The sequence below is a fragment of the Bufo gargarizans genome, chromosome 8 (assembly GCF_014858855.1).
Source record: "Bufo gargarizans isolate SCDJY-AF-19 chromosome 8, ASM1485885v1, whole genome shotgun sequence".
Taxonomy (NCBI): Eukaryota; Metazoa; Chordata; class Amphibia; order Anura; family Bufonidae; genus Bufo; species Bufo gargarizans.
In genome coordinates this window covers 116,413,389-116,439,748 of record NC_058087.1, presented here as the reverse complement: position 1 = coordinate 116,439,748, position 26,360 = coordinate 116,413,389, and the positions used below count along the sequence as shown (strand labels likewise).

At 45.9% G+C, this 26,360-nt stretch overlaps 1 protein-coding gene across 1 annotated transcript in view; it reads left to right on the top strand.

Moving 5' to 3' along the window:
* SLC29A4 (solute carrier family 29 member 4) overlaps positions 1–26,360 on the top strand; it is an 889,038-nt gene that overhangs the window by 77,958 nt on the left and 784,720 nt on the right. Inside the window, exon 6 of the mRNA XM_044304489.1 lies at positions 17,138–17,266. Within this exon, the coding sequence (XP_044160424.1) occupies positions 17,138–17,266 (129 nt within the window). The remainder of the gene's footprint in view (positions 1–17,137; positions 17,267–26,360) is intronic.

Below are 26,360 nucleotides of genomic sequence, written 5' to 3'. Positions count from 1 at the left end.
TGGCTTCTTTCCTATGACACTAATGGAACTTTGATTTCTATATTTATTTACTTTCCCATGGGGCACGCGGGTGATGTGGCGGGTTTGTGATGATGGGAACTGTGGGCTGGTGTGGTGGGGGTGTAAGTGTTGAGGGGAACCGTTTGAGCCCCTTCTGGATTGCGCCGCCTGTGTGAGGGGGGGGCCAGTGGAAGGAGCCTGGGGCAGGGTATTGTGGTCAGACCGGGGCCGAGCAGAACTGTGGCGGAACCCCCCACAACCAGCCGCACTAGCGGGCGGCCGCCGGGCTGCTGCGCACGCGCCGACGCCGCCGCGCATGCGCAGAACCACCGGCCGCGCGTGCGCAGACCAGATACTGGGACGCGGGTGGCCGCCATCAACAGCGCGGCAGGAGAAGCGGCGGGGCGGGCCGGTGCAGCGGTGGGGAGAACGAGGAAGTCTGCAGCAGCAGCGCTGACTTTGGAGGGGGGTGTGTGGTGCGGCCGGTACGAGCAAACCATGTGGCGGGTGTGTGAGTGCGGGCATGCCGCTGACCTGAACCGGGGGTTAAGGGGGGGGGGGGGGCACGTGTGTAAGAGGTTGCCGTGGAGATGGAGGGAAACTGAAAAGGTGGCAGCCACGGGAATGATAACCCGTGCTGGCTGGTGACTTGGAGTAGGGCTGCAGCGCAGTCGTGTTTTTGCATGACCCCAAATATGACAGACATGAAAAATGGCCAGTGACTTGTGAGCGACAAATAGCGTGACATGAGTGAAACGAGTGTGAATTGACTTGAGCTAGTACAGGGGGCAACCGTGAGGCCCCGTGCTGTACCGCAGACATTAAATGATAGTGACTTGTAACGAGAATTTGTGACATGAGTGCAAAGTTTGGTGAAATGAAATGAGCCGGTACAGGGGGCAACCGTGAGGCCCCAGCTGTACCGTATGGATGACTCATAGTATACCGGGCAACCGTGACCCACAGTGAACCGAGTGACGCAAAACTTCCAAGACTCAGCAACTCGCAGGTAACTCTCCAGTAACTCCAAAAGCGACTTCCTCCCTCAAAGCTCAGACCTCGGACGGTGCAGGAGCCAGGTAAGGGGGTGCCCTAAATAGGCTGGAGGCGGACCTCAGCCCCTCCCACAAATCCAGGCAAACTGCCTTCACACATGTCACAGAAACGCACAAAATATGGACACTAGATTAGGCCTAGATTTTTGGAATTTGCCCTAAAGAAACAGTTTTCTGATGGAGGACAGTATATGTCACAGAAACACACAGATTATGAACACTATTTTAGGCCCAGATTATTAGAATCTGCCCTAAAGAAATAGTTTTCTGATGCAGGACAGTATATGTCACAGAAACCAACAGAAGATGGACTCTAGATTAGGCCCAAATTTAGGGAATTTGCCCTAAAGAAACAGTTTTCTGATGCAGGACAGTATATGTTACAGAAACCAACAGAAGATGGACTCTAGATTAGGCCCAAATTTAGGGAATTTGCCCCTAAAGAAACAGTTTTCTGATGCATAACAGTATATGTCACAGAAACATACATAATATGGACACTAGATTAGCCCAGATTTTGGGAATTTGCCCTAAAGAAACAGTTTTCTGATGTAGGATATTACAGGTCCTTCTCAAATAATTAGCATATTGTGATAAAGTTAATTATTTTCTGTAATGTACTGATAAACATTAGACTTCATATCTTTTAGATTCATTACACACCAACTGAAGTAGTTCAAGCCTTTTATTGTTTTAATATTGATGATTTGGGCATACAGCTCATGAAAACCCCAAATTCCTATCTAAAAAAATTAGCATATCATGAAAAGGTTCTCTAAACGAGCTATTAACCTAATCATCTGAATCAACTAATTAACTCTAAACACCTGCAAAAGATTCCTGAGGCTTTTAAAAACTCCCAGCCTGGTTCATTACTCAAAACCGCAATCATGGGTAAGGCTGCTTTCACACTAGCGTTCGGGTGTCCGCTCGTGAGCTCCGTTTGAAGGGGCTCACGAGCGGACCCGAACGCAGCCGTCCAGCCCTGATGCAGTCTGAATGGAGCGGATCCGCTCAGACTGCATCAGTCTGGCGGCGTTCAGCCTCCGCTCCGCTCGCCTCCGCACGGACAGGCGGACAGCTGAACGCTGCTTGCAGCGTTCGGGTGCCCGCCTGGCCGTGCGGAGGCGTACGGATCCGTCCAGACTTACAATGTAAGTCAATGGGGACGGATCCGTTTGAAGATGCCACAATATGGCTCAATCTTCAGGCGGATCCGTCCCCCATTGACTTTACATTGAAAGTCTGGACGGATCCGTACGAGGCTATTTTCACACTTAGCTTTTATATGCTAAAATAATGCAGACGGATCCGTTCTGAACGGAGCCTCCGTCTGCATTATTATGATCGGATCCGTTCAGAACGGATCTGATCGAACGCTAGTGTGAAAGTAGCCTAAGACTGCCGACCTGACTGCTGTCCAGAAGGCCATCATTGCCACCCTCAAGCAAGAGAGTAAGACACAGAAAGACATTTCTGAACGAATAGGCTGTTCCCAGAGTGCTGTATCAAGGCACCTCAGTGGGAAGTCTGTGGGAAGGAAAAAGTGTGGCAGAAAACGCTGCACAACGAGAAGAGGTGACTGGACCCTGAGGAAGATTGTGGAGAAGGACCGATTCCAGACCTTGGGGGACCTGCGGAAGCAGTGGACTGAGTCTGGAGTAGAAACATCCAGAGCCACCGTGTACAGGCGTGTGCAGGAAATGGGCTACAGGTGCCGCATTCCCCAGGTCAAGCCACTTTTGAACCAGAAACAGCGGCAGAAGCACCTGACCTGGGCTACAGAGAAGCAGCACTGGACTGTTGCATGTCATTCGGAAATCAAGGTGCCAGAGTCTGGAGGAAGACTGGGGAGAGGGAAATGCCAAAATGCCTGAAGTCCAGTGTCAAGTACCCACAGTCAGTGATGGTCTGGGGTGCCATGTCAGCTGCTGGTGTTGGTCCACTGTGTTTTTATCAAGGGCAGGGTTAATGCAGCTAGCTATCAGGAGATTTTGGAGCACTTCATGCTTCCATCTGCTGAAAAGCTTTATGGAGCTGAAGATTTCATTTTTCAGCACGACCTGGTACCTGCTCACAGTGCCAAAACCACTGGTAAATGGTTTACTGACCATGGTATTACTGTGCTCAATTGGCCTGCCAACTCTCCTGACCTGAACCACTTAGAGAATCTGTGGGATATTGGGAAGAGAAAGTTGAGAGACGCAAGACCCAACACTCTGGATGAGTTTAAGGCCGCTATCGAAGCATCCTGGGCCTCCATAACACCTCAGCAGTGCCACAGGCTGATTGCCTCCATGCCACGCCGCATTGAAGCAGTCATTTCTGCAAAAGGATTCCCGACCAAGTATTGAGTGCATAACTGAACATAATTATTTGAAGGTTGAATTTTTGTATTAAAAACACTTTTTTTAGATAGGAAATTTGGGTTTTCATGAGCTGTATGCCAAAATCATCAATATTAAAACAATAAAAGGCTTGAACTACTTCAGTTGGTGTGTAATGAATCTAAAAGATATGAAAGTCTAATGTTTATCAGTACATTACAGAAAATATTTTACTTTATCACAATATGCTAATTTTTTTAGAAGGACCTGTATATGTCACAGAAACACACAGAATATGGACACTAGATTTGGCCCAGAATTTTGGAATTTGCCCTAAAGAAACAGTTTTCTGATGCAGAACAGTATACAGTATGTCACAGAAATACATAGGATATGGACACTAGATTAGGCCCAGATTTTTGAAATTGTCACTAAAGACACAGTTTTCTGATGGAGGACAGTATATATCACAGAAACACACAGATTATGAACACTATTTTAGGCCCAGATTATTGGAATCTGCCCTAAAGAAATAGTTTTCTGATGCAGGACAGTATATGTCACAGAAACCAACAGAATATGGACACTAGATTAGGCCCATATTTTTGGAATTTGCCCTAAATAAACAGTTTTCTGATGCAGGACAGTATATGTCACAGAAACCAACAGAATATGGACACTAGATTAGGCCCAGATTTTTGGAATTTGCCCTAAAGACACAGTTTTCTGATGTAAGATATTATATGTCACAGAAACACACAGAATATGGACACTAGATTTGGCTCATAATTTTGGAATTTGCCCTAAAGAAACAGTTTTCTAATGCAGAACAGTATATGTCACAGAAACACACAGAATATGGACACTAGATTAGGCCCAGATTTTTTAAATTTGCACTAAAGGCACAGTTTTCTGATGTAGGATATTATATGTTACAGAAACACACAGAATATGGACACTAGATTAGGCCTACATTTTTGGAATTTGCCCTAAAGAAACAGTTTTCTGATGGAGGACAGTATATGTCACAGAAACACACAGAATATGGACTCTATTTTAGGCATAGATTATTAGAATCTGCCCTAAAGAAAATGTTTTCTGATTCAGGACAGTATATGTTACAGAAACAAACAGAATATGGACACTAGATTAGGCCCAGATTTTTGGGAATCTGCCCTAAAGAAACACTTTTTTTTGATGCAGGACAGTATATGTCACATATGTCACGAAAACAAACAGAATATGAACACTAGATTATGTCCAGATTTTTGGAATTTGCCCAAAAGAAACAGTTTTCTGATGCAGGACAGTATATGTCATAGAAAAACATAGAATATTGACATTATTTTTAGCCCAGATTATTGGAATCTGCAGTGCAGACACTGTTTTAAAAAAAAATGTTATATTTATATTTTTCACCTCATCTGACCCTGATAACCTCACAATGTATTGAAGCGCAGATCATACAATTCACGGATTAGGCCTCATGCACACGACAGTATTTTTTCACGGTCCGCAAAAACGGGGTCCGTAGGTCCGTGATCCGTGACCGTTTTTTCGTCCGTGGGTCTTCCTTGATTTTTGGAGGATCCACGGACATGAAAAAAAAGTCGTTTTGGTGTCCGCCTGGCCGTGCGGAGCCAAACGGATCCGTCCTGAATTACAATGCAAGTCAATGGGGACGGATCCGTTTGACATTGACACAATATGGTGCAATTGCAAACGGATCCGTCCCCATTGACTTTCAATGTAAAGTCAGGAGTCTCAGACGGATCCGCTCATATAATGCAGACGGTGGCTCCATTCAGTACGGATCCGTCTTCATTATATTGTTAAAATATTTCTAAGTGTGAAAATAGCCTCAGACGGATTCGTCCAGACTTTCAATGTAAAGTCAATGGGGGACGGATCCATTTGAAGATTGAGCAATAGTGTGTCATCTTCAAACGGATCCGTCCCCATTGACTTACATTGCAAGCAGCGTTCAGTTGTCCGCCTGCTGAGCAGAGCGGAGGCCAAACGCTGCCAGACTGATGCATTCTGAGCGGATCCGCGTCCACTCAGAATGCATTAGGGCTGGACGGAAGCGTTCGGGTCCGCTTGTGAGCCCCTTCAAACGTAGCTCACAAGTGGACACCCGAACATTTTAACTTGAAGCGTCCCCATCACCATGGGAACGCCTCTATATTAGAATATACTGTCGGATATGAGCTAGATCGTGAAACTCAGATCCAACAGTATATTCTAACACAGAGGCGTTCCCATGGTGATGGGGACGCTTCAGGTTAGAATATACTGAAAAACTGTGTACATGACTGCCCCCTGCTGCCTGTTTTTAACTCATTGGTGGCCAGTGCGGCTGCCCCCCCCCCCTCCCCTGTAGTTAACTCATTGGTGTCCAGTGGGCCCCTCCTCCCTCCCCTGTAGTTAACTCATTGGTGTCCAGTGGGCCCCCCTCCCTCCCCTGTAGTTAACTCATTGGTGTCCAGTGGGCCCCCCCTCCCTCCCCTGTAGATAACTCATTGGTGGCCAGTGGGCCCTCTCCCCTCCCTCCCCCTCCTAATTAAAATCGCCCCCCCTATCATTGGTGGCAGTGGAGAGTACCGATCGGAGTCCCAGTGTAATCGCCGGGGCTCCGATCGGTAACCATGGCAACCGGGACGCTACTGCAGTCCCGGTTGCCATGGTTGCTTAGCAATTTGTAGAAGCTTCATACTTACCGGCGAGCTGCGATGTCTGTGACCGGTCGGGAGCTCCTCCTACTGGTAAGTGAAAGGTCTGTGCGGCGCATTGCCTATAGCACAGACCTGTCACTTACCAGTAGGAAGAGCTCCCGGCCGGTCACAGACATCGCTGCTCGCAGGTAAGTATGAAGCTTCTACAAATTGCTAAGTAACCATGGCAACCGGAACTGCAGTAGCGTCCCGGTTGCCATGGTTACCGATCGGAGCCCCAGCGATTACACTGGGACTCCGATCGGTAATCTCCACTGCCACCAATGAAAGGGGGGGGGGGGGTGATTTTAATTAGGAGGGGGAGGGAGGGGAGAGGGCCCACTGGCCACCAGTGAGTTATCTACAGCGGTGGGAGGGGGGGCCCACTGGACACCAATGAGTTAACTACAGGGGAGGGAGGGGGGCCCACTGGACACCAACGAGTTAACTGCAGGGGAGGGGGGGGGGCACTGGACACCAATGGGTTAACTACAGGGGAGGGAGGGGGGGGCCCACTGGACACCAATGGGTTAACTACAGGGGAGGGAGAGGGGGCCCACTGGACACCAATGGGTTATCTACAGGGGAGGGAGGGGGGGGGGCGGCCGCACTGGCCACCAATGAGTTAAAAACAGGGGGGGGGGGGTCTGCCCCCTGCTGCCTGGCAGCAGGGGGCAGTCATGTACACAGTTTTTCAGTATATTCTAACCTGAAGCGTCCCCATCACCATGGGAACGCCTCTGTGTTAGAATATACTGTCGGATGTGAGTTTTCACAAAGTGAAAACTCACCTCTGAAAAAGCTTTTATGCAGATGGATCTTCGGATCCGTCTGTATGAAAGTAACCTACGGCCACGGATCACGGACACGGATGCCAATCTTGTGTGCATCCGTGTTTTTTCACGGACCCATTGACTTGAATGGGTCTGTGAACCGTTGTCCGTCAAAAAAATAGGACAGGTCATATTTTTGGGATGGACAGGAAACACGGATCACGGTCTCGGCTGCAAAACGGTGCATTTTCCGATTTTTCCACGGACCCATTGAAAGTCAATGGGTCCGCGAAAAAAAACGGAAAACGGCACAACGGCCACGGATGCACACAACGGTCGTGTGCATGAGGCCTTACACTGTTGACAGAAAAATGTTGATAGATTATGGATGAAAAGTTGCTTTATGTTTTTTTCCCCCCAATATCTAGGCCTGACAACCACACAATGTATTGAAGCGCAGAACACACAATTCACGGAGTGCACTGTTGACAGCAAAAATGTGGATAGATTATGGGAAATAAATTGTTTTCTGTATTCAAATTTTTTCCCTATAACTGGCCCTGACACACAGAAGGTATTGCACAGATGTCACAAGTCACTGCAGACACTTTCTACAATGGGATGCGAAAGTTTGGGCAACCTTGTTAATCGTCATGATTTCCCTTTATAAATCGTTGGTTGTTACAATAAAAAATGTCAGTTAAATATATCATATAGGACACACACACAGTGAAATTTGAGAAGTGAAATTAAGTTTATTGGATTTACAGAAAGTGTTCTATAATTGTTTAAACAAAATTAGGCAGGTGCATAAATTTGGGCACCAGAAAAAATAAATAAATTAATATTTAGTAGATCCTCCTTTTGCAGAAATTACAGCTTCTAAACGCTTCCTGTAGGTTCCAATGAGAGCCTGGATTCTGGTTGAAGGCATTTTGGACCATTCCTCTTTACAAAACATCTTTAGTTCATTCAGGTTTGATGGCTTCCGAGCATGGACAGCTCTCTTTTAGTCACACCAATTATATTCAGGTCTGGGGACTGAGATGGCCATTCCAGAATGTTGTACTTGTTCCTCTGCATAAATGCCTTAGTGGATTTTGAGCAGTGTTTAGGGTCATTGTCTTGTTGAAAGAGCCAGCCCCAGCGCAGCTTCAGCTTTGTCACTGATTCCTGGACATTGGTCTCCAGAATCTGCTGATACTGAGTGGAATCCATGCGTCCCTCAACTTTGACAAGATTCCCTGTCCCTGCAGCCCCACAGCATGATGGAACCACCACCATATTTTACTGTAGGTAGCAGGTGTTTTTCTTGGAATGCTGTGTTCTTTTTCCTCCATGCATAACGCCCCGTGTTATGGCCATATAACTCAATTTTAGTTTCATCAGTCCACAGCACCTTATTCCAAAATGAAGCTGGCTTGTCCAAATGTGCTTTAGCCCACCTCAGGCTGCACTTTTTGTGCTGTGGGTGGAGAAAAGTCTTCCTCTGCATCACTCTCGCATACAGCATCTCCTTGTGTAAAGTGCGCCGAATGGTTGAATGATGCACAGTGATTCCATCTGCAGCAACGGCATCAATGGCTATGTGCAAAATGTGAAAATTATTGATGAACATAATACATTCATATAACATATAATGTGTAAATTGGACCCAATCAATCACTTGTGCATGTGTTTAATACCAGCAACAGCTGTTGTAAATATACATAAACAAAATTTATGCAGCGGGGACAGATATGCGGCGCCAAGATCCGCGTCCTATAAGTCCGACTGCGCATGTCCAGAAGCCTAGCAACAACACTCCAAACTACCGGGATCAGGAGACGTCATCCCGGCCACATGAACAATCACATGACAGACCACATGACCAGAGCAAACATCGTGAGACCATGCAGGAAGGAGCGCCTGGATACGCCAAGCCGACGGGGAGGAGTCAGCGTCACCAGGCCACAACAACCAGTAAGAAAACTAGCGTCGCCGCCATAGTAACAACTGACCACACCACGCAGGCAAAGCAATAACCAATACAGCAGCTGGACAAAGCAGTTACACATAAAGAAATCGGGAAGCACGAAGCACAAAAAAAAAACGGTCAAAGGACCAAAAAAAAAAAAGGGGTGGGGGGAGAACCAATATGCATTACATGGCTATAACACCATACATGTTCTTCACAACAAGTATATGTGAATAATTAAGGGTAAACAGAGGGGGCTATGTGGCTGTATCCTTATGCATGATCATCACCACAAGCCTATGATGGGGTAGAGGCGTAGGACATGTCCATGCCGAACGTCATCTGACCCAAAGTCACCCTCACACCCAATTCATGAAATGAACTAGAACCACCACTCCCAAAATCTCCATATACATGCGGCCAACAAAATTGTCATGTAAATAAAATATCATTGTGCCCAATAAATCCCTTTCTTCTTAATGATCCAGTATGTGAGATTGACACTGGTTCTTAGGACGCCCTCTGTACACACCGCTGCGAAGATATTGATAAAGATAATCTAAAAAAGAAGAGAACAAGAATGGATATATTAATCATAAAATAGTGACACCATTTGGCAAGGAGATTCCTTGTCTCTTGAAACATTTCACAATTTCTTCAATCAGATTGATCCGGATATCTCTTTTACTTTGACTTATTCTGACACACAAATACAATTTCTAGATACTATGGTTTCAGTCGTTGGTAATAAATTATCTACTGATATCTTTGCTAAACCCACCGATTGTAACACTTTGTTACATTACAATAGTTGTCACCCTAGATCTACTATTGATTCATTGCCGAATAGTCAGTTACTTAGGGTTAAAAGGATAGTGCAGGACCCAGATAAATTGCCTATTTGTTATGCTCAGATGATGCATAAATTTCAACAGAGAGATATCCCACTCGGGTGATTCACAAACATTTGGATAGGGTAAGGCATCCACAACAAACGAAAACTAAAACCACATAGAATAAAATGGTTTGTATCCCCCTTATATCGACCTATTCTGAACAGAGTGGATCAGTTGCCAATATTATTCGGAGACATTGGTCGATCCTGAAGAGTAACCTACCACAGATTGAAGGTTTTACTGTACCCCCTTTCTTATCTTATAGGCGCCCTACCAATCTACGATATAAATTGGTACGGGCTGACATTTCTACTAAAGGTTTGGTGCAGACTTATATTGGAACTCATAGAAAGGGATGTTTCCCCTGTTTGAATGGTGTTAACTGTTCATTTATGATCAAAGGGGACAAAGTCATTCATCCAACATCTGGGACCCAATATGACATTCGCCACTTTTTGACGTGCGATAGTGCATATGTTGTTTATGTGCTTTCATGTCCATGTGGTCTCTTATATGTTAGGGAGACCACATGTGACATGAAGACACGTTTAACCAATCACTGTTTCTCTATAAGACAGAAAAGGAAAGACTTGCCTGTTCCGAAACATTTTGTGGAAGCAGGACACAAGGAGAAGGACCTGAAATGTATTATTTTGGATCAGATCATTTTGTCAAAAAAGGGAGATGATCGGACATTGGCTCTCAAACAAAGGGAGCTACGTTGGATGGATCGCCTCCATACTCTGAGACCATTTGGTCTGAATGTTGAATTCAAATGGAATGTGATGTAATTGAGTGCACTCTACCTGTCTTGCGATTCTATGCTGGGTTTTGCTCTGGTTTTGTGATTACAAATGGTGTAACTATTTTATGATTAATATATCCATTCTTGTTCTCTTCTTTTTTAGATTATCTTTATCAACATTTTCACAGCAGTGTGTACAGAGGGCGTCGTCACGAACCAATGTCAATGTCACATACTGGATCATTAAGAAGAAAGTGATTCATTGGGCACAATGATATTTTATTTAGATGATAATTTTGTTGGCTGCATGTATATGGAGATTTTGGGAGTGGTGGTTCTAGTTCATTTCGTGAATTTGGTTTGGGGGTGACTTTGGGTCAGATGACGTAGTAGATGGGATGTATTTTTCTCCCAGCATATGCGTCAGAGAGTGATTTCAGCAAGGTGAGGTCAAACACCGGACCAGATTTCACATGCTGGTCCGGGCTTAGCAGATGCCCAACTCTTATTAAAAGCAGCTAGCTAGAGTGTGGGAAAGGTTGCTGTGTTTGCACCTGGGTGTATGTTTGCAACCTGTCTGGGAGGACAGGCTAACTATGTTCAGGACTTGAACCCTTTCAGCATATCTGTGGCAAGATGTGAATATACACCAGGACTTGACCAGTATACACAGTACCTGCAGCACGGTGTGAACTGAACACTAGGACTTGATCTTTATACGTTGTATCTTTAGCATGGTGTGTACTCAACACCAGAAACTGTTTTTGTGCCTTTGTACTGCTTCCACTCACCTTGCCTACCAGAGCGAATCCCCACAATATATGTATTTCAATAATTATTGTGTTCAAAATAAGTCTACCAACAATATTTTATTCAAACCATGATTCCATTTAAACATTGGCATAATGGTGATAATACATGTCTCTTAACTTCCAGTGTACCATCATTTTTATAGTTATTTGCTTATTTGTCATGCCCGGCTCTGACTATGTGCGGAGGTCGGCCAGAATAGCAGCACGTGTTTAGTGTTTGTTTTGGAGTCGTGCTGGATCCGCCTCCCTCAGGTGCACTGGATGGGGTCATTAGTTTAAATGGCTCTCAATTCCAGTGCTCTGAGCGGGTTATAGAAATCAGTCTGGCCTAGGAAGCAAGCAAGGAAGGAAGGTTTTCTGTCCCAGCTCTAATAAGATAAGTGTGGTTTCTGTTCTTGTTGTTTGCTGTTTTAGTTGTGTTGGCATCTTCTCTCCCATCCAGGTTCTGTGCAAGCAGGCTGCTCCTATTTCTCCTTTTCACCATCTCAGGGAATTTAGGGTGTATTAGCCCAGGCACGAGGACACAGCATTCCTACCACCAAGGTCTGCCTGTGGGCTGAGCAGTGCAGGGAGAGAGGTCAGGGATTAGCTAGGGGGTGACCCTTCCCCTGCTTCTTGCTCAGAGCCTGGTTGTTGGTTTTTCTGTGTGTCTGAGTGCTTGTCCGCCGTGACATTATAACCCGCCAAACTTTGACTGTCATTGCTCAGCGGTTTTGTGATGGCATCAATTGAAGCGTTAGTTGACCGCATGCAGGGGTTATCCCTAGAGGTTGCGGAGCTACATCGTTCGGTCACAGGGTGTCAGAATGCTCTGGCATCAGGTGCAGGTCAAATTTGTGTGGAGCCTAAAGTGGCTCTTCCTGATCGATTTTCAGGGGGTACAGATGACTTTATCCGTTTTAGAGAATCCTGCAAATTGTATTTTCGGCTGCGTCCATCGTCGTCAGGTGATGAAAGTCAGAGGATAGGAATAATGATTTCTCTGCTTAAAGGGGACACGCAATCCTGGGCCTTTTCTCTGCCACCCAGTTCTTGGGCCCTCCGGTCGGTGGAGGAATTTTTTAAGGCTCTATTATTAATCTACGATGACCCAGATCGGGTCTCGATGGCAGAGTCGAGGTTACGTAATTTATTTCAGGGTGAACATACTGCAGAGGCTTACTGTGTTGAGTTTAGGAGATGGGCTACGGAATCAGAGTGGAATGATCCTGCGTTACGTAGTCAGTTTTGTCAAGGGTTATCTGAGAGATTGAAGGATGCCCTTGTTTTTCATGAATACCCAGACTCTTTGGAGAATGCCATGTCTTTAGCAGTACGGTTAGATAGACGTATCAGAGAAAGGTGTAGGGCTCCCTCTGCGCAAGGGATCTCTTCTGCGAGTGGTTTCGTCTCTACTACCTCCCAGGGTGATGTTACAGGTAACTCTGGGATAGCGGAGGAACCCATGCAGCTGGGTCAGGTTTCTTGCCATTCTAATAGTAGAGACTTTAGAAAATTGCACAAACTGTGTTACTATTGTGGAAAGAGTGGTCATTTTATTTTTGCTTGTCCTTATGTTAAACCGCAGGTGGAAGTGAAAAAGAAAGAAAATAAATCTTCCCTGTCACTAGGTAGCGTGAATGGTGTGGTGGAGCAGGCAGGTATGCAAGCTCCCTGCAGTTCCCGTTTTCTCCTTCCAGCTTCAAGAATTTTTTTTGTTGTAGTATTCCTTGATTGTGGTCTTTTTCTTCAAAATCTAGGACTAAGTACTTGCACTTTAGAGAATGAGATTCTAGTTTTTGCAATTGATTCTTCCCCTCTTTCTCAAAGGAGCCTTACTCACATTGTTCATGGTATTCACTTAAGGGTGGGTGATGCACATGTTGAAATTATTTCTTGTTTTGTCATGAAGGATTTGCCAGCTCCTATAGTTTTGGGGTTGCCATGGATGATTAAACATAACCCAATTATAGATTGGCAAGCGAGACAAATCATTGGTTGGAGTGAGTTTTGTTCGGACAATTGTCTTGGCACATCTATCTCTGGGGTGTCCACTACGATTTTACCTCAGTATCTCTCAGATTTTGCGGATGTCTTTTCGGAGGGTGGGGCTCATGAATTACCCCCTCATCGAGACTATGATTGTCCAATTAATCTCATCCCTGGGGCTAAATTGCCAAAATCTCGGCTTTACAACCTTTCTCAACCTGAAAGAGAGGTCATGCGAAAGTATATCGCCGAGAGTTTGGCAAAAGGTCATATTAGGCCATCTAAGTCTCCAGTGGCAGTAGGCTTGTTCTTTGTAAAGAAAAAGGATGGATCGCTGAGACCGTGTTTGGATTTCCGGGAATTGAACCGTATTACGGTCCGGGATCCATATCCCCTGCCTTTGATTTCTGACCTTTTTGATCAGATTGTGGGAGCCAAGGTGTTCTCCAAGTTGGATTTGAGGGGGGCCTGCAACCTGATCAGGATCAAGGAGGGGGATGAGTGGAAAACGGCCTTCAATACGCACGAGGGTCATTTTGAGAATCTAGTTATGCCTTTTGGGTTGACGAATGCGCCAGCAGTATTTCAGCGATTCGTCAATTACATTTTTCATCACCTGGTGGGGAGGTTCTTGGTGGTTTATTTGGATGACATTTTAATTTATTCCCCTGATCTGAAGACCCATCAGGATCATGTGAGACAGGTTTTGACGATCCTTCGGGAGAATAAATGATATGCTAAATTGTAGAAATGTTTATTTTCGGTGAAGGAGCTTCCGTTCTTGGGATATCTACTTTCTGACTCTTGTTTTCGTATGCACCCTGAAAAGGTCCGGGCGGTTCTGGAATAGGACCGACCAGAGAATTAGAAAGCTATGATGCGGTTCTTGGGGTTTACTAATTATTATAGGAAATGTATTTCAAACTATTGCACCATTGTAAGACCTCTCACGGATATGACTAAAAAGAGCGCCGACGTCTCTGTCTGGTCGGATGAGGCATTGCAGGCCTTTTCGGCTATTAAGGAGCATTTTGCGTCTGCTCCCATTCTGGTGCAGCCCAATGTGTCTCAGCCATTCATCGTGGAGGTTGATGCATCTGAAGTGGGGGTTGGAGCGGTATTGTTGCAGGGTTCATCTCCTGGCAAATGGGTCCCGTGTGCTTTTTTCTCCAAGAAGCTCTCGGTTGCCGAGAGGAATTATGATGTTGGCGATAGATAGTTGCTGGCTATCAAGTTGGCCTTTGAGGAATGGCGTCACTGGTTGGAGGGGGCGTCTCACCCGTTACGGTATATACAGACCATAAGAATTTGGCTTACTTAGGTTGCTCATATTCGACCAGCTGGTTCACTTCTTCCATTGTCTATTCCGTCTCGTCCCTGGTGGCACTTGTCTATGGACTTTATTACGGATCTACCGAGTTCCTCCGGGAGAACAGTAATTTTGGTGGTAGTTGACCGTTTCAGTAAAATGGCTCACTTTATATCTTTATCTAGTCTGCCTAATGCCAGGACCCTTGCACAGATTTTTGTGGATAATATTGTGAAATTGCATGGTATTCCTTCGGATGTGGTCTCCGATAGGGGCACGCAGTTTGTCTCCAGGTTTTGGAGGGCGTTCTGCTCTCGGCTTGGCATTCAACTTTCATTCTCTTCGGCTTTTCATCCGCAGTCGAATCGACAGACAGAACGTACTAATCAAAACCTGGAGACCTACTTGAGGTGCTTTGTGGCTGAGAATCAGTAGGACTGGTCCTCATTCTTGTCTCTAGCAGAATTTGCGTTGAATAACCGTAGGCAGGAGTCCACGGTAAGTCGTCGTTTTTTCGGCGCATACGGCTTTCATCCTCAGTTTGGTACCTTTTCTGGGACTGATTCCTCTGGGATGCCAGAGGAGGAGAGATTTTCTTCTGCCTTGTCTTCCACCTGGCGGAAGATCCAAAGGAATTTGGAGAAGATGGGTGAGAGGTATAAGCGAGTGAGACGTGTGACTGGTCCAGACCTGTGTGTGGGTGATCTGGTATGGTTGTCCACTAAAAATATTAAGTTGAGAGTGCCATCTTGGAAACTGGGTCAAAGATTTATCGGTCCATACAAAATATCTGCAGTGATCAACCCAGTAGCGTTTCGGCTGGATCTTCCGCAAACTTGGAGGATTCATGACGTGTTCCACAGGTCTTTACTGAAAAAATATGTGAAACCGGTGGAACCATCGCCATTTCCTCCTCCTCCTGTTCTGGTCGATGGAAATTTGGAGTTCGAGATCGCTAGGGTTCTCGACTCTAGAGTTCTTTGGGGTTCCCTTCAGTATCTGGTACATTGGAGGGGATACGGCCCTGAGGAGAGGATGTGGGTTCCTGCACGGGATGTCAGTGTCAGCCAACTGGTGAGGGCTTTTCATAGATCCCATCCGGATAAGGTTGGTTCGGGGTGTCCGGAGGTCACCCGTAGAAGGGGGGGGTACTGTCATGCCCGGCTCTGACTATGTGCGGAGGTCGGCCAGAATAGCAGCATGTGTTTTGTGTTTGTTTTGGAGTCGTGCTGGATCCGCCTCCCTCAGGTGCACTGGGTGGGGTCATTAGTTTAAATGGCTCTCAATTCCAGTGTTCTGAGCGGGTTATAAAAATCAGTCTGGCCTAGGAAGCAAGCAAGGAAGGAAGGTTTTCTGTCCCAGCTCTAATAAGATAAGTGTGGTTTCTGTTCTTGTTGTTTGCTGTTTTAGTTGTGTTGGTATCTTCTCTCCCATCCAGGTTATGTGCGAGCAGGCTGCTCCTATTTCCCCTTTTCACCATCTCAGGGAATTTAGGGTGTATTAGCCCAGGCACGAGGACACAGCATTCCTACCACCAAGGTCTGCCTGTGGGCTGAGCAGTGCAGGGAGAGAGGTCAGGGATTAGCTAGGAGATGACCCTTCCCCTGCTTCTCGCTCAGAGCCTGGTTGTTGGTTTTTCTGTTTGTCTGAGTGCTTGTCCGCCGTGACATTATTTCAATTATAGTAATAACCATATATAGAGTAATCAAATGTATTTGACAAAATTCTTTTTTTCCCCCTATGTAACACATGTCCATCAAATTACGTAGTTTGCTTTCATATGGATAACACAAATATGGAGAAATCAAGACCTGTTTATCCAGTTCCCGACTGCCCAACGTAATTTTACATCGGCAGTCAGGCATTTAAAAATGGTGGCTGCTTGAGAGCGGAGTGGGCGCCATAGCCAACAGATGCTTGCTGTTTTAAACAGCAGGCACCCTGGACTAATGTCTGCGATATGACCATGGCATCTGGGAAGCTAAAGACAGGAAGCATGCGCTCCTGGCCTTGCTCAGACTCCCCCCAGTGAGGATCGGGGGAGCCAGATATACGTAGTGTGCAGATGCCCCTGTACTCAGAAGTGGTACAGGGCTGCCGCACATCAGTGGCCTGTGGCAGATCTCTATAGGAACTTAGTGGATCATTTACAAACAGAAATTTGTGGCTGACATAAAAAGTCCATGGAAATGAGGATTTCTCTACAGAATAAATGAATACATTTGCTGGGCCTTTTTGTGGACCTGGATTTTTCATAGAAACGATGAGATGGTTGAAGTGGGCCTGGCCTGACCTTCCCTTTCTCTCCAGTACTATCTGGGTCACCTTCAGAAAGCTCAGGTGATGAAACCTCATTCATGTATTATTATCTCGCCACTGTGGACTAAATATGGCCAATTTTAGACTTATAAACCAATGAAGCCTGAAAATGTCATTGCCAAACCCCACAACATACACAGATCCTGATTTGTATATTTTACATTTATGTTGAGTGTGCAATAGTTTAAAACCATTTTTGCTAAATATTTGTTTTAAAAGAAAATTAATGTCTTTCTTACACCCTATGATTATTTTTGTGCAGATGCAAATCCAGAGCCTCAGGATCGATACCATGGAATATATTTTGCAATGCTGCTTGCTGGAGTTGGTTTTCTTCTACCTTACAACAGTTTCATCACAGATGTGGATTATCTGCACCACAAGTTTCAAGGTTTGTTTCACAATTGTCTTTTATAATACCTATGCCTATCCTGTATCAGTCTGCATTACAATAGTTCTACTAAAATCATGCTGGACAATGCATCCCGAATTTTTTTGTTTTTGCAGTCCCATGTCCAGTATAATATCTTACCTCATTTTCACATAACATGGTAACTATTCCAAGCATGACAGACGAGTGTCTACAAGACCAACAGGGTCATTTTATTTTCATTTTTTCAGAAAATGACCTATTGTTTAAATCAAGTTTTTCTGTTTAACATATTTTTAACCCCTTAAGCCACCATAAAGTACCTTTATGTCATGGACTGCACCACACTAAGCCACCATGATGTACAGGTTTGTCATGGCAGCAAACTGTCACCATGTCTGTGGGGATCTTAACCTTGCAAAATATATGTATGACCACGAGCAACCCCCCCTTAACAGTGCTAAATGTGCCCCCCCCCCCTTTCAGGATGGCCAGCAGTGGTCCCCCCCACCGCCCTTCCCACCCCTGTCACAACTATCAAGGTGGCCGAGCGGTAGCAGAGTGTCAGCTGTAACATACAGCTGAAGCAATGCTCTCCCAGCGGGCTGCTGCGATGCTGTGGCAGCATCCCGATGGTTACCGTAGCATCCGACTTGGTATGGTATATCTGAGCCTGATCAGGCTTCTTCCAAAGGCAAGAGTATGATCAGGCCTAGTGTACATTATACAGTGTACTGCAGTGTATTGTAGAGTCATCAGACCCACTGGATCTTCAAGAACCAAGTGGTTCTGGGTCCAAGAAGTGTTAAAAGTAAAAGAAGAAAAAAGTGAAAATTTTTTTTTTTTTTTCTTATAGCTGCACATTTATAATTGATAAAAAATTTTAATACACTACACGTTTGGTATTTTTTCTTTCTTTTATAAATAAAGGTGATTTATAGTGACTCAGACTTACCACTATTATGAACTGTAAAGTGTCACAAGAAAACAATCACAGAATGGCTTGGATAAGTAAAAGTGTTCCAAATAGGGATAAGTGAACCCGTGGATATTCGGGTTCGGCCAAACTGTTTCAAAATTCGGTTCGGGTTCCAAACTTGACCCGAAACACCGAACCCCATTAAAGTCAATGGGGACCTGAACTTCGGGGCTAAAATGGCTTTAAATAAGTCATAGAAAGGGCTAAAGGGCTGCAAATGGAATCAAAATGGGGGTAAAAACTGTACAATTGCCCTCCAAATAAATGTGGATAGGGAAATTACTTAAAATAACATAAAATACATAAAAATTAAAAATAATAATCTTGAACCAGGAGGAAGAGGTCCAAGTGGAGTAGATAGTTGAGGAGGATGTAGACGTGACTGTATAGGTGAAAGAGGCGGAAGAGGAACACTGTTTTTGTGGAGGTATTTTTCTTGAATTATTATTTTTTGTTAATTCTTTGTGTGAGCTATAGCCATTTTTTGGGGTGAGGCCAGTATACTTCTCTACTCTGCCAATATAACAAATAATAATCTTGAGCCAGGAGGTGGGGGCCCGAGTAAAGGAAGTAGAGGTGGCGCTGTCCCAGCTTTTCCACATTTAACTATGCTAACCCTCCCTTCTGAGGTGCTAGCGGTGCCCCAGCTGAGTTAGCGACTTCCTCCTCCTCATGCTTCCTCTCAGTCCCCACTGTCAGGTGGGAATGCCATCAGTGGCGCATCTACCACAGTGTGCGCTTGTACTCTCGCATCTTCCGATCACACTCCACTGATGAAAGTAAGGATGGCACATTGTCCTTGTAGCGGGGATCCAGCATGGTGGCCACCTAGCAATCAACCTGGTGGTCATTGCACAAGCACTTCAGCATGTAGTCACTCATGTGTGCCAGGCTGCCCAGAGGCAACGACAAGATGTCTTCGGTGGGAGGTGTATCGTCTGTGTCCTCTGTATCCCCCTGCCACGCTCCAGTGATGCCTGTGAGCTGATTTGGGTGCCACCCTGCTATGAACGCGGATCCTCCTCCTCCTCCTCATCATACTCATCATACTCCTCATCCTCCACTTTCTGGATAGTTGTGTACCTGGCCGCTGTTGGTGCAGGAACCCACCCTCCGAGCTACCTGTGGACGACTGGCCTGATAACAATGGAAATGATCTCTGTTCCTCCACCTCTTCCTACTGTGCCACATCCTCTTCAATCATCACCTGAAGTGTTTTTTCAAGAAGACATAGAAGTGGGAAAGTAATGCTGAGGACAGCATCATCGCCTTTGGCCATGTTGGTGGAGTACTCGAAACAGTGGAGCATGACACACACGTCTGAAAGCTCACTTGCTGGTGGTGAAGCGGTGCAGTCCGCAGAGTGACCCTTCCGTGCGTGCGGCAGCTGAAATTCCACTACCGCCTGCTGCTGCTTGCACAGTCTCTCCAGAATGTGCAAAGTGAAGTTCTGCCTTGTGGGTACATGGCATATGAGGCGGTGAGTAAGCAGGCAGAAGTTATGCTATAGCATGGACCGGCGAGCAGCATTGGGAGAACCCAAAAGCACACACAGACAGCCCTCACTTTCTGCAGCAGCTCTGTCATATCAGGGAACATCCGCACCACCAAATTTAGCACATGCAGCAGGGAAGGGATGTGTCACGGAAGGTGTACAGAAAACTAGAAGACACAAAATGAAGATCTGACTGACTGGATCCAAAACTAAGGAACCAAAGGGAGAGCCCTGCAACAGACCTGGCTCTCTCCCTAACTGCTCAGCCTATGCAAAAATCTCAATATAGATGATCGCATATCCTCGTTCCTCGACTGTATAACACCTGAACACCTTATAATAGTGAGGGGACGAGACCACCGGCTCCCTACACTTGATAAGGAGGGAGTCAGGGTCACCTGGGATCCAGCAAAGAGGAAAACACAAATGAATGAACAAAACTTATCTGTAGAAGACTCAGTAGTAGCATCCAGCATGCACACACTCCAGGAAGTTGTATAAACTGCAAAGTGATGCAGTATGGGAAGGGATTTAAAGGGATGCAATCAGTGCAACTACATGACAGCTGAGAGAGGCTAACGAGATGAGAAAACGAAAGCAAAACGAAAGCAAAACAAAAGGAGGAGGTTCTGAAGAACGTCCGTCAGAGCTTCTCAGATGTCTGGTGGTGACAGTACCCCTCCTTCTACGAGTGGACTCCGGACACTCAGAGCCCACCTTCTCAGGATGGGACCTATGGAAAGCCCTGATGAGACGAGTGGCCGTAATGTCCGTCGCTGGGACCCACATCCTCTCCTCAGGACCATAACCCTCCCAATGAACGAGGTACTGGAGAGAACCGCGGACAACACGAGAATCCACAATCCTAGAGACCTGAAATTCAAGATTACCATCAACCACAATCGGAGGAGGAGGCAAAGATGAGAGTACAATGGGTTGGACAGAAGGTTTTAATAATGACTTATGAAAAACATTATGGATCTTCCAAGTCTGAGGAAGATCAAGACGGTAGGCAACAGGATTGATGACGGACAAGATTTTGTAAGGCCCAATAAACTTAGGACCCAACTTCCAGGAGGGAACCTTCAATTTGATATTCTTAGTAGACAACCACACCAGATCACCAACATTCAGGTCCAGACCAGGCACACGTCTCTTATCCGCCACACGCTTATATCTCTCACTCATGCTCTTTATATTATCCTGAATCTTTTGCCAAATAGATGACAAAGACGAGGAGAATCTGTCCTCATCAGGTAAACCAGAAGACCCCTCTCCAGAGAATGTTCCAAACTGCGGAGGAAACCCATATGCACCAAAAAATGGTGACTTATCAGAGGACTCCTGACGACGGTTATTTAAAGCAAACTCAGCAAGGGACAAAAAAGAACACCAATCCTCCTGATTCTCCGCCACAAAACAGCGCAGATATGTCTCCAGATTCTGATTGATGCGCTCTGTCTGGCCATTCGACTGCGGGTGGAAAGCAGAAGAGAATGACAACCGAACCCCCAAGCGAGAACAGAAAGCCTTCCAGAATCTGGAAACAAACTGTGTGCCCCTATCAGAGACTATGTCTGAAGGAATACCATGCAATTTGACAATGTGATCAATAAATGCCTGCGCCAGCGTCTTAGCATTGGGCAAGCCAGGAAAAGGAATGAAATGCACCATCTTGCTAAGTCCACCACCACCAGAATCACAGTCTTCCCCGAGGAACGAGGCAGGTCCGTAATGAAGTCCATGGACAGATGTGTCCAAGGACGGGAAGGAATGGGTAACGGAAGGAGAGGACCTGATGGCTGTGAATGAGGGACCTTGGCTCGAGCGCAGGTCTCGCAGGCTGCCACAAAACCCTCAACCGACTTACGAAGCGCCGGTCACCAGAATCTCTGAGCGATGAGATCCACTGTGGCTCTTGCCCCCGGGAGCCCAGCAAGGACAGTATCGTGGTGCTCCTTAAAAATATTGTGTCTTAAAGCGAGAGGCACAAACAACCTCCCAGGAGGACAACGATCAGGAGCCTCTGACTGGGCTACCTGCCTCCAATTCAGGATAAAGAGCAGAGACCACCACACCTTCAGCCAAAATGGGACCCGGGTCTTCAAAATTCCCACCTCCCAGAAAACAATGTGACAGGGCATCTGCCTTCACATTCTTAACCCCCGGGCAGAACGTGACAACAAAATTAAACCTTGAAAAGAACAAAGACCATCTGGCCTGTCTCGGGTTCAGACACTTGGCTGACTCCAAGTAGGCCAGATTCTTATGGTCAGTAAACACGGTAATAGGGTGTCTGGCTCCCTCTAGCCAATGGCGCCATTCCTCAAAAACTAACTTGATGGCCAACAACTCCCTATCTCCCACATCGTAATTTCTCTCTGCGGAGGACAGTTTCTTCGAGAAAAAGGCACACGGTCGCCATTTGGCAGGAGAGGGACCCTGAGACAAGACCGCACCCACACCCACCTCAGAAGCGTCCACCTCAACTATGAAAGGCAGAGAGATATCAGGTTGTACCAAGATGGGGGCGGAAGCAAAACTCTCCTTGATACTAGAAAAGGCCTTACACGCCTCTACCGACCAGGAGGAAAAATCTACCCCTTTCTAGTCATATTAGTGAGTGGTTTAACAACAGAGGAAGAATTCAAAATAAACTTCCTGTAATAATTGGCAAAACCCAAAAAATGCATCCGCGCCTTCTGATTCTCAGGAAGCTCCCACTCAAGCACAGCGCGGAACCTTCTCGGGGTCCATGCGAAAACCAGAAGCGGAGAGAAGAAACCCCAGAAATTGAATTTCTGGAACCGAAACACACATTTTTCCAGTTTAGCATACAATTTATTCTCCCGCAGGATGAGCAAGACCTGACGTATGTGTTCCTTATGAGTTTTGAAATCAGGAGAAAAAATCAAAATGTCATCTAGATACACTAATACAAATTTCCCCATTAAATGATAAAAAAATGCTGTTCACAAAATGCTTAAAGACGGCTGGAGCATTCATCAAACCAAAAGGCATAACCAAATTCTCAAAATGGCCCTCAGGGGTATTGAAGGCCGTCTTCAATACCCCTGAGGGTCATTCGTCTCCTTCTCTGACCCTGACCAGGTTGTATGCCCCTCTTAGATCCAACTTGGAAAAAACTTTAGCCCCAACAATCTGGTTAAACAGGTCTGGGATCAGAGGAAGTGGATAAGGGTCACGAATTGTGATACTGTTCAGCTCCCTGAAATTCAGACGTGGTCTTAAAGAACCATCTTTTTTCTTAACAAAGAAAAAACCAGGGGCAACAGGTGACTTCGAGGGTCGTATGTATCCCTTTCTCAGACTCTCAGAGATATAAGCACGCATAGCGACCCTTTCAGGTTGGGATAGATTGTATAAACGAGATTTAGGCAGCTTGGCGCCTGGGGTGAGATTAATAGGGCAATCGTACTCCCTGTGCCTGAACACCACTCTCAGAGAACACATCCAAAAATTCAGAGAGAAAAGATGGTACAGTCTTAGTAGAAACCTCAGAAACAGATGTTGTGAGGCAATTCTCTCTGCAAAAGTCTCGCTTGCCAATCAATGGTGGGGTTATGTTTAGTGAGCCAGGGTAGCCCCAACACTAGAGGAGTAGGCAACCCTCTTAGGACTGACAGCCCCTCATTGCATACCCTTGATTTGGGCCCCACAGTGACCGCATTTCGCCATTTTGGCGTCTTTATTTATGTGTCTGGACAGCCCACTGGCCATCCAGCATCTGCGGTCCCACTTGTAGGATTTTTGGTGGTGCAGTCCCACTGGCCTGGCCACTGCACCCAGAGTCTAAATAGGCCCCACTGGACCTTTTGGCAGTTTTAAACAGCTACTCTTTCTGTTTTACTGCTATAAGCTCCCATTGCTGCGGTTAGTCCCTGCCACAGGTCTAGCCAACAGCATTTTTTTGCCTTTCAGGCACAAAGTGCCTGCTAGCCCATTTTTCACGTCCCCTGATGAGTTAGTATAAACTGAAACGTGACACGTCGAAAAAAAAAAAAAAGGGACATTGCTAGGGCTTATTAGGGACACCGGCCCCACCAGGGTTAGGTATCCGGACGGGGTCGCTCCTTGCGGAGCAAGTACTCCGTATAGGTAGGTAGGGTCGACTAGCCCCTCCCCCATCACTAGGGACACACTAGGGATTAATTTTCCCGACCCTGCCTACCGTCCAGCACCTTCGGTACCATCCTTACTGCACGAAGTTCTGTAACCAGCACCAGCACCCGCCTTGAACCGGACTCCGTACCTGCGACCTTTTCACCTGGGTTCCACCTACAGAGATCGGCCCACTCATCAACCATCCGGGTGAGAACGTTCCATTTCTTGACACTGGTGTTTACTCGTGCAATTGTGTTTGGCCCATTTGGGCCTGTCTATTTATATGTTTCCTTTTTTTGTGCCATTTTTTCTAATTGATCACTATTAAATGCTAAGTTTTAATCCCTTTGATCCCCTCAATGGATCAGGTTATATAACTCATTTAAATTGGGATATTTGGTCAAGACTTTAAGCTTGACCTGTGCACCTTTTTGTAAACCCTCTTAGGACGAAACATGACACATTCTTAACATGAGTATCACTCACAATCAAACGGATATTGTGAACTATGCCATTTAACGATTTCTGAGAAAGTGGAACGGAATCAATAGCAAAAACAGGTATAACCTTTCCCAAAGTGCATACCTGGAAACCATTAGTTATTGCAAATTGACTATCAATGAGATTGACAGCTGCTCCACTATCTACAAAAATCTCACAAAAAATGTTCTTGCTCTCTAGCGCCACCCTGGCAGGTAGGACAAAACAGGAACTACAAGCAAACGGAAAACCTTCAATTTCCGCATCAACCTTGCCAATAGTAACAGATGGAACGTTTTTAAAGGATTTTTTTGTTTTTGTTACTTTATTACTCTCAAAAAACTGCCTGAATCTCCTAGAGGGACAAACATTTGCCAAATGATTTATACCCCCACAACAGAAACAAACCTTCCAATGAGGGCTGAATCTTCTATTGTCAGAGGCAATCAAACCCAGCTGCATGGGCTCCGGCTCAGAAGGGATTGAGAGCGACTGAGACCCCTGTGCACTGAATGAGACCTCTGCACTGTCCTTGGAGGAGGAGTCCAAGGAGGTAGGTCTCTCATGAAAGGCAAATGCATCTTTAAATCCCTCTGAAAGACCATGGCAAAATTGACTTCGGAGTGCAGCATAATTCCAACCAGTATCAGCTGCCCATCTCCGAAATTCTGAACAATATATCTCTGCGGACTGTTTACCCTGGCATAAAAGACGTAGTCTAGACTCAGCCAAAGCAATACGATCCGGATCATCATATATCTTACCCTGGGCTAAAAAAAATGCATCCACTGAACGGAGGGGCCGTGCCCCCACCGGCAGCGAAAAAGGCCCAGGACTGAGCGTTATCCCTGAGCAGCGATATGATGATCCACACCCTCTGCTCCTCATCATCAGAGGAATGGGGAAGTAGGCGTAAATGGAGTTTGCAAGCCTCTCTAAAACGAACAAAATTCTCACTACCCCCGGAGAACATATCCGGAAGCGAGATTTTAGGCTCAGAACAAATTCCATGAACGCAAGCAGAAACAGTCACCTCAAACTGAGAGACAGTTTTCCGGAGATCTTCTACCTCCAGTGAAAGACCCTGCATGCGGTCAATCAAGGTTGAAACCGGATTCATGCTTAAGACGGTTTTGGCATTTTATAATGTCACGGAAGGTGTACAGAAAACTAGAAGACACAAAATGAAGATCCGACTGACTGGATCCAAAACTAAGGAACAAAAGGGAGAGCCCTGCAACAGATCTGGCTCTCTTCCTAACTGCTCAGCCTATGCGAAAATCTCAATGGTAGATGATCGCATATCCTCGTACCTCGACTGTATAACAACTGAACACCCTATAATAGTGAGGGGACACGACGGCCGGCTCTCTACACTTGATGGAGGGAGTCAGGGTCACCTGGGATCCAGCAAACAGGAAAACACAAATGAATGAACAAAACTTATCTGTAGAAGACTCAATAGTAGGATCAGCATGCACACACTCCAGGAAGGAATATAAACCGCAAAGTGATGCAGTATGGGGAGGGATTTAAAGGGATGCAAACAGTGCAACTACATGACAGCTGAGAGAGGCGAACGAGATGAGAAGATGAAAGCAGAACAAAAGGAACCTCAAGGAGGAGGTTCTGAAGGACATCTGTCAGAGCTTCTCAGATGTCTGGTGGTGACAAGTCTTGGGCTTTTTATCTGCCGACCGGATCACCATCCCTCCAGTCGGTAGATTAATTTTTTTAGAGCCTTGGGTCTTATTTATGATGATCCGGATCGGATCTCTCAGGCTGAGACCAAGTTAATTGGTTTACGACAGGGAGAGCTCTCCACAGAAATCTACTGCTCTGAATTTAAGAGATAGGCTACGAATACGGAGTGGAATGATTCTGCTCTCCGTAGCCAGTTCTGTCAGGGTCTGAGAGGCTGCAGGACACGTTGGCCTTTCATGAAAAACCTGAGTCATTGGAAGCAGCTATGTCCCTTGCTGTACGCCTGGATAGATGAGGGGAAGATCTAAGGGTCCTCATCCTCAGGACGCACT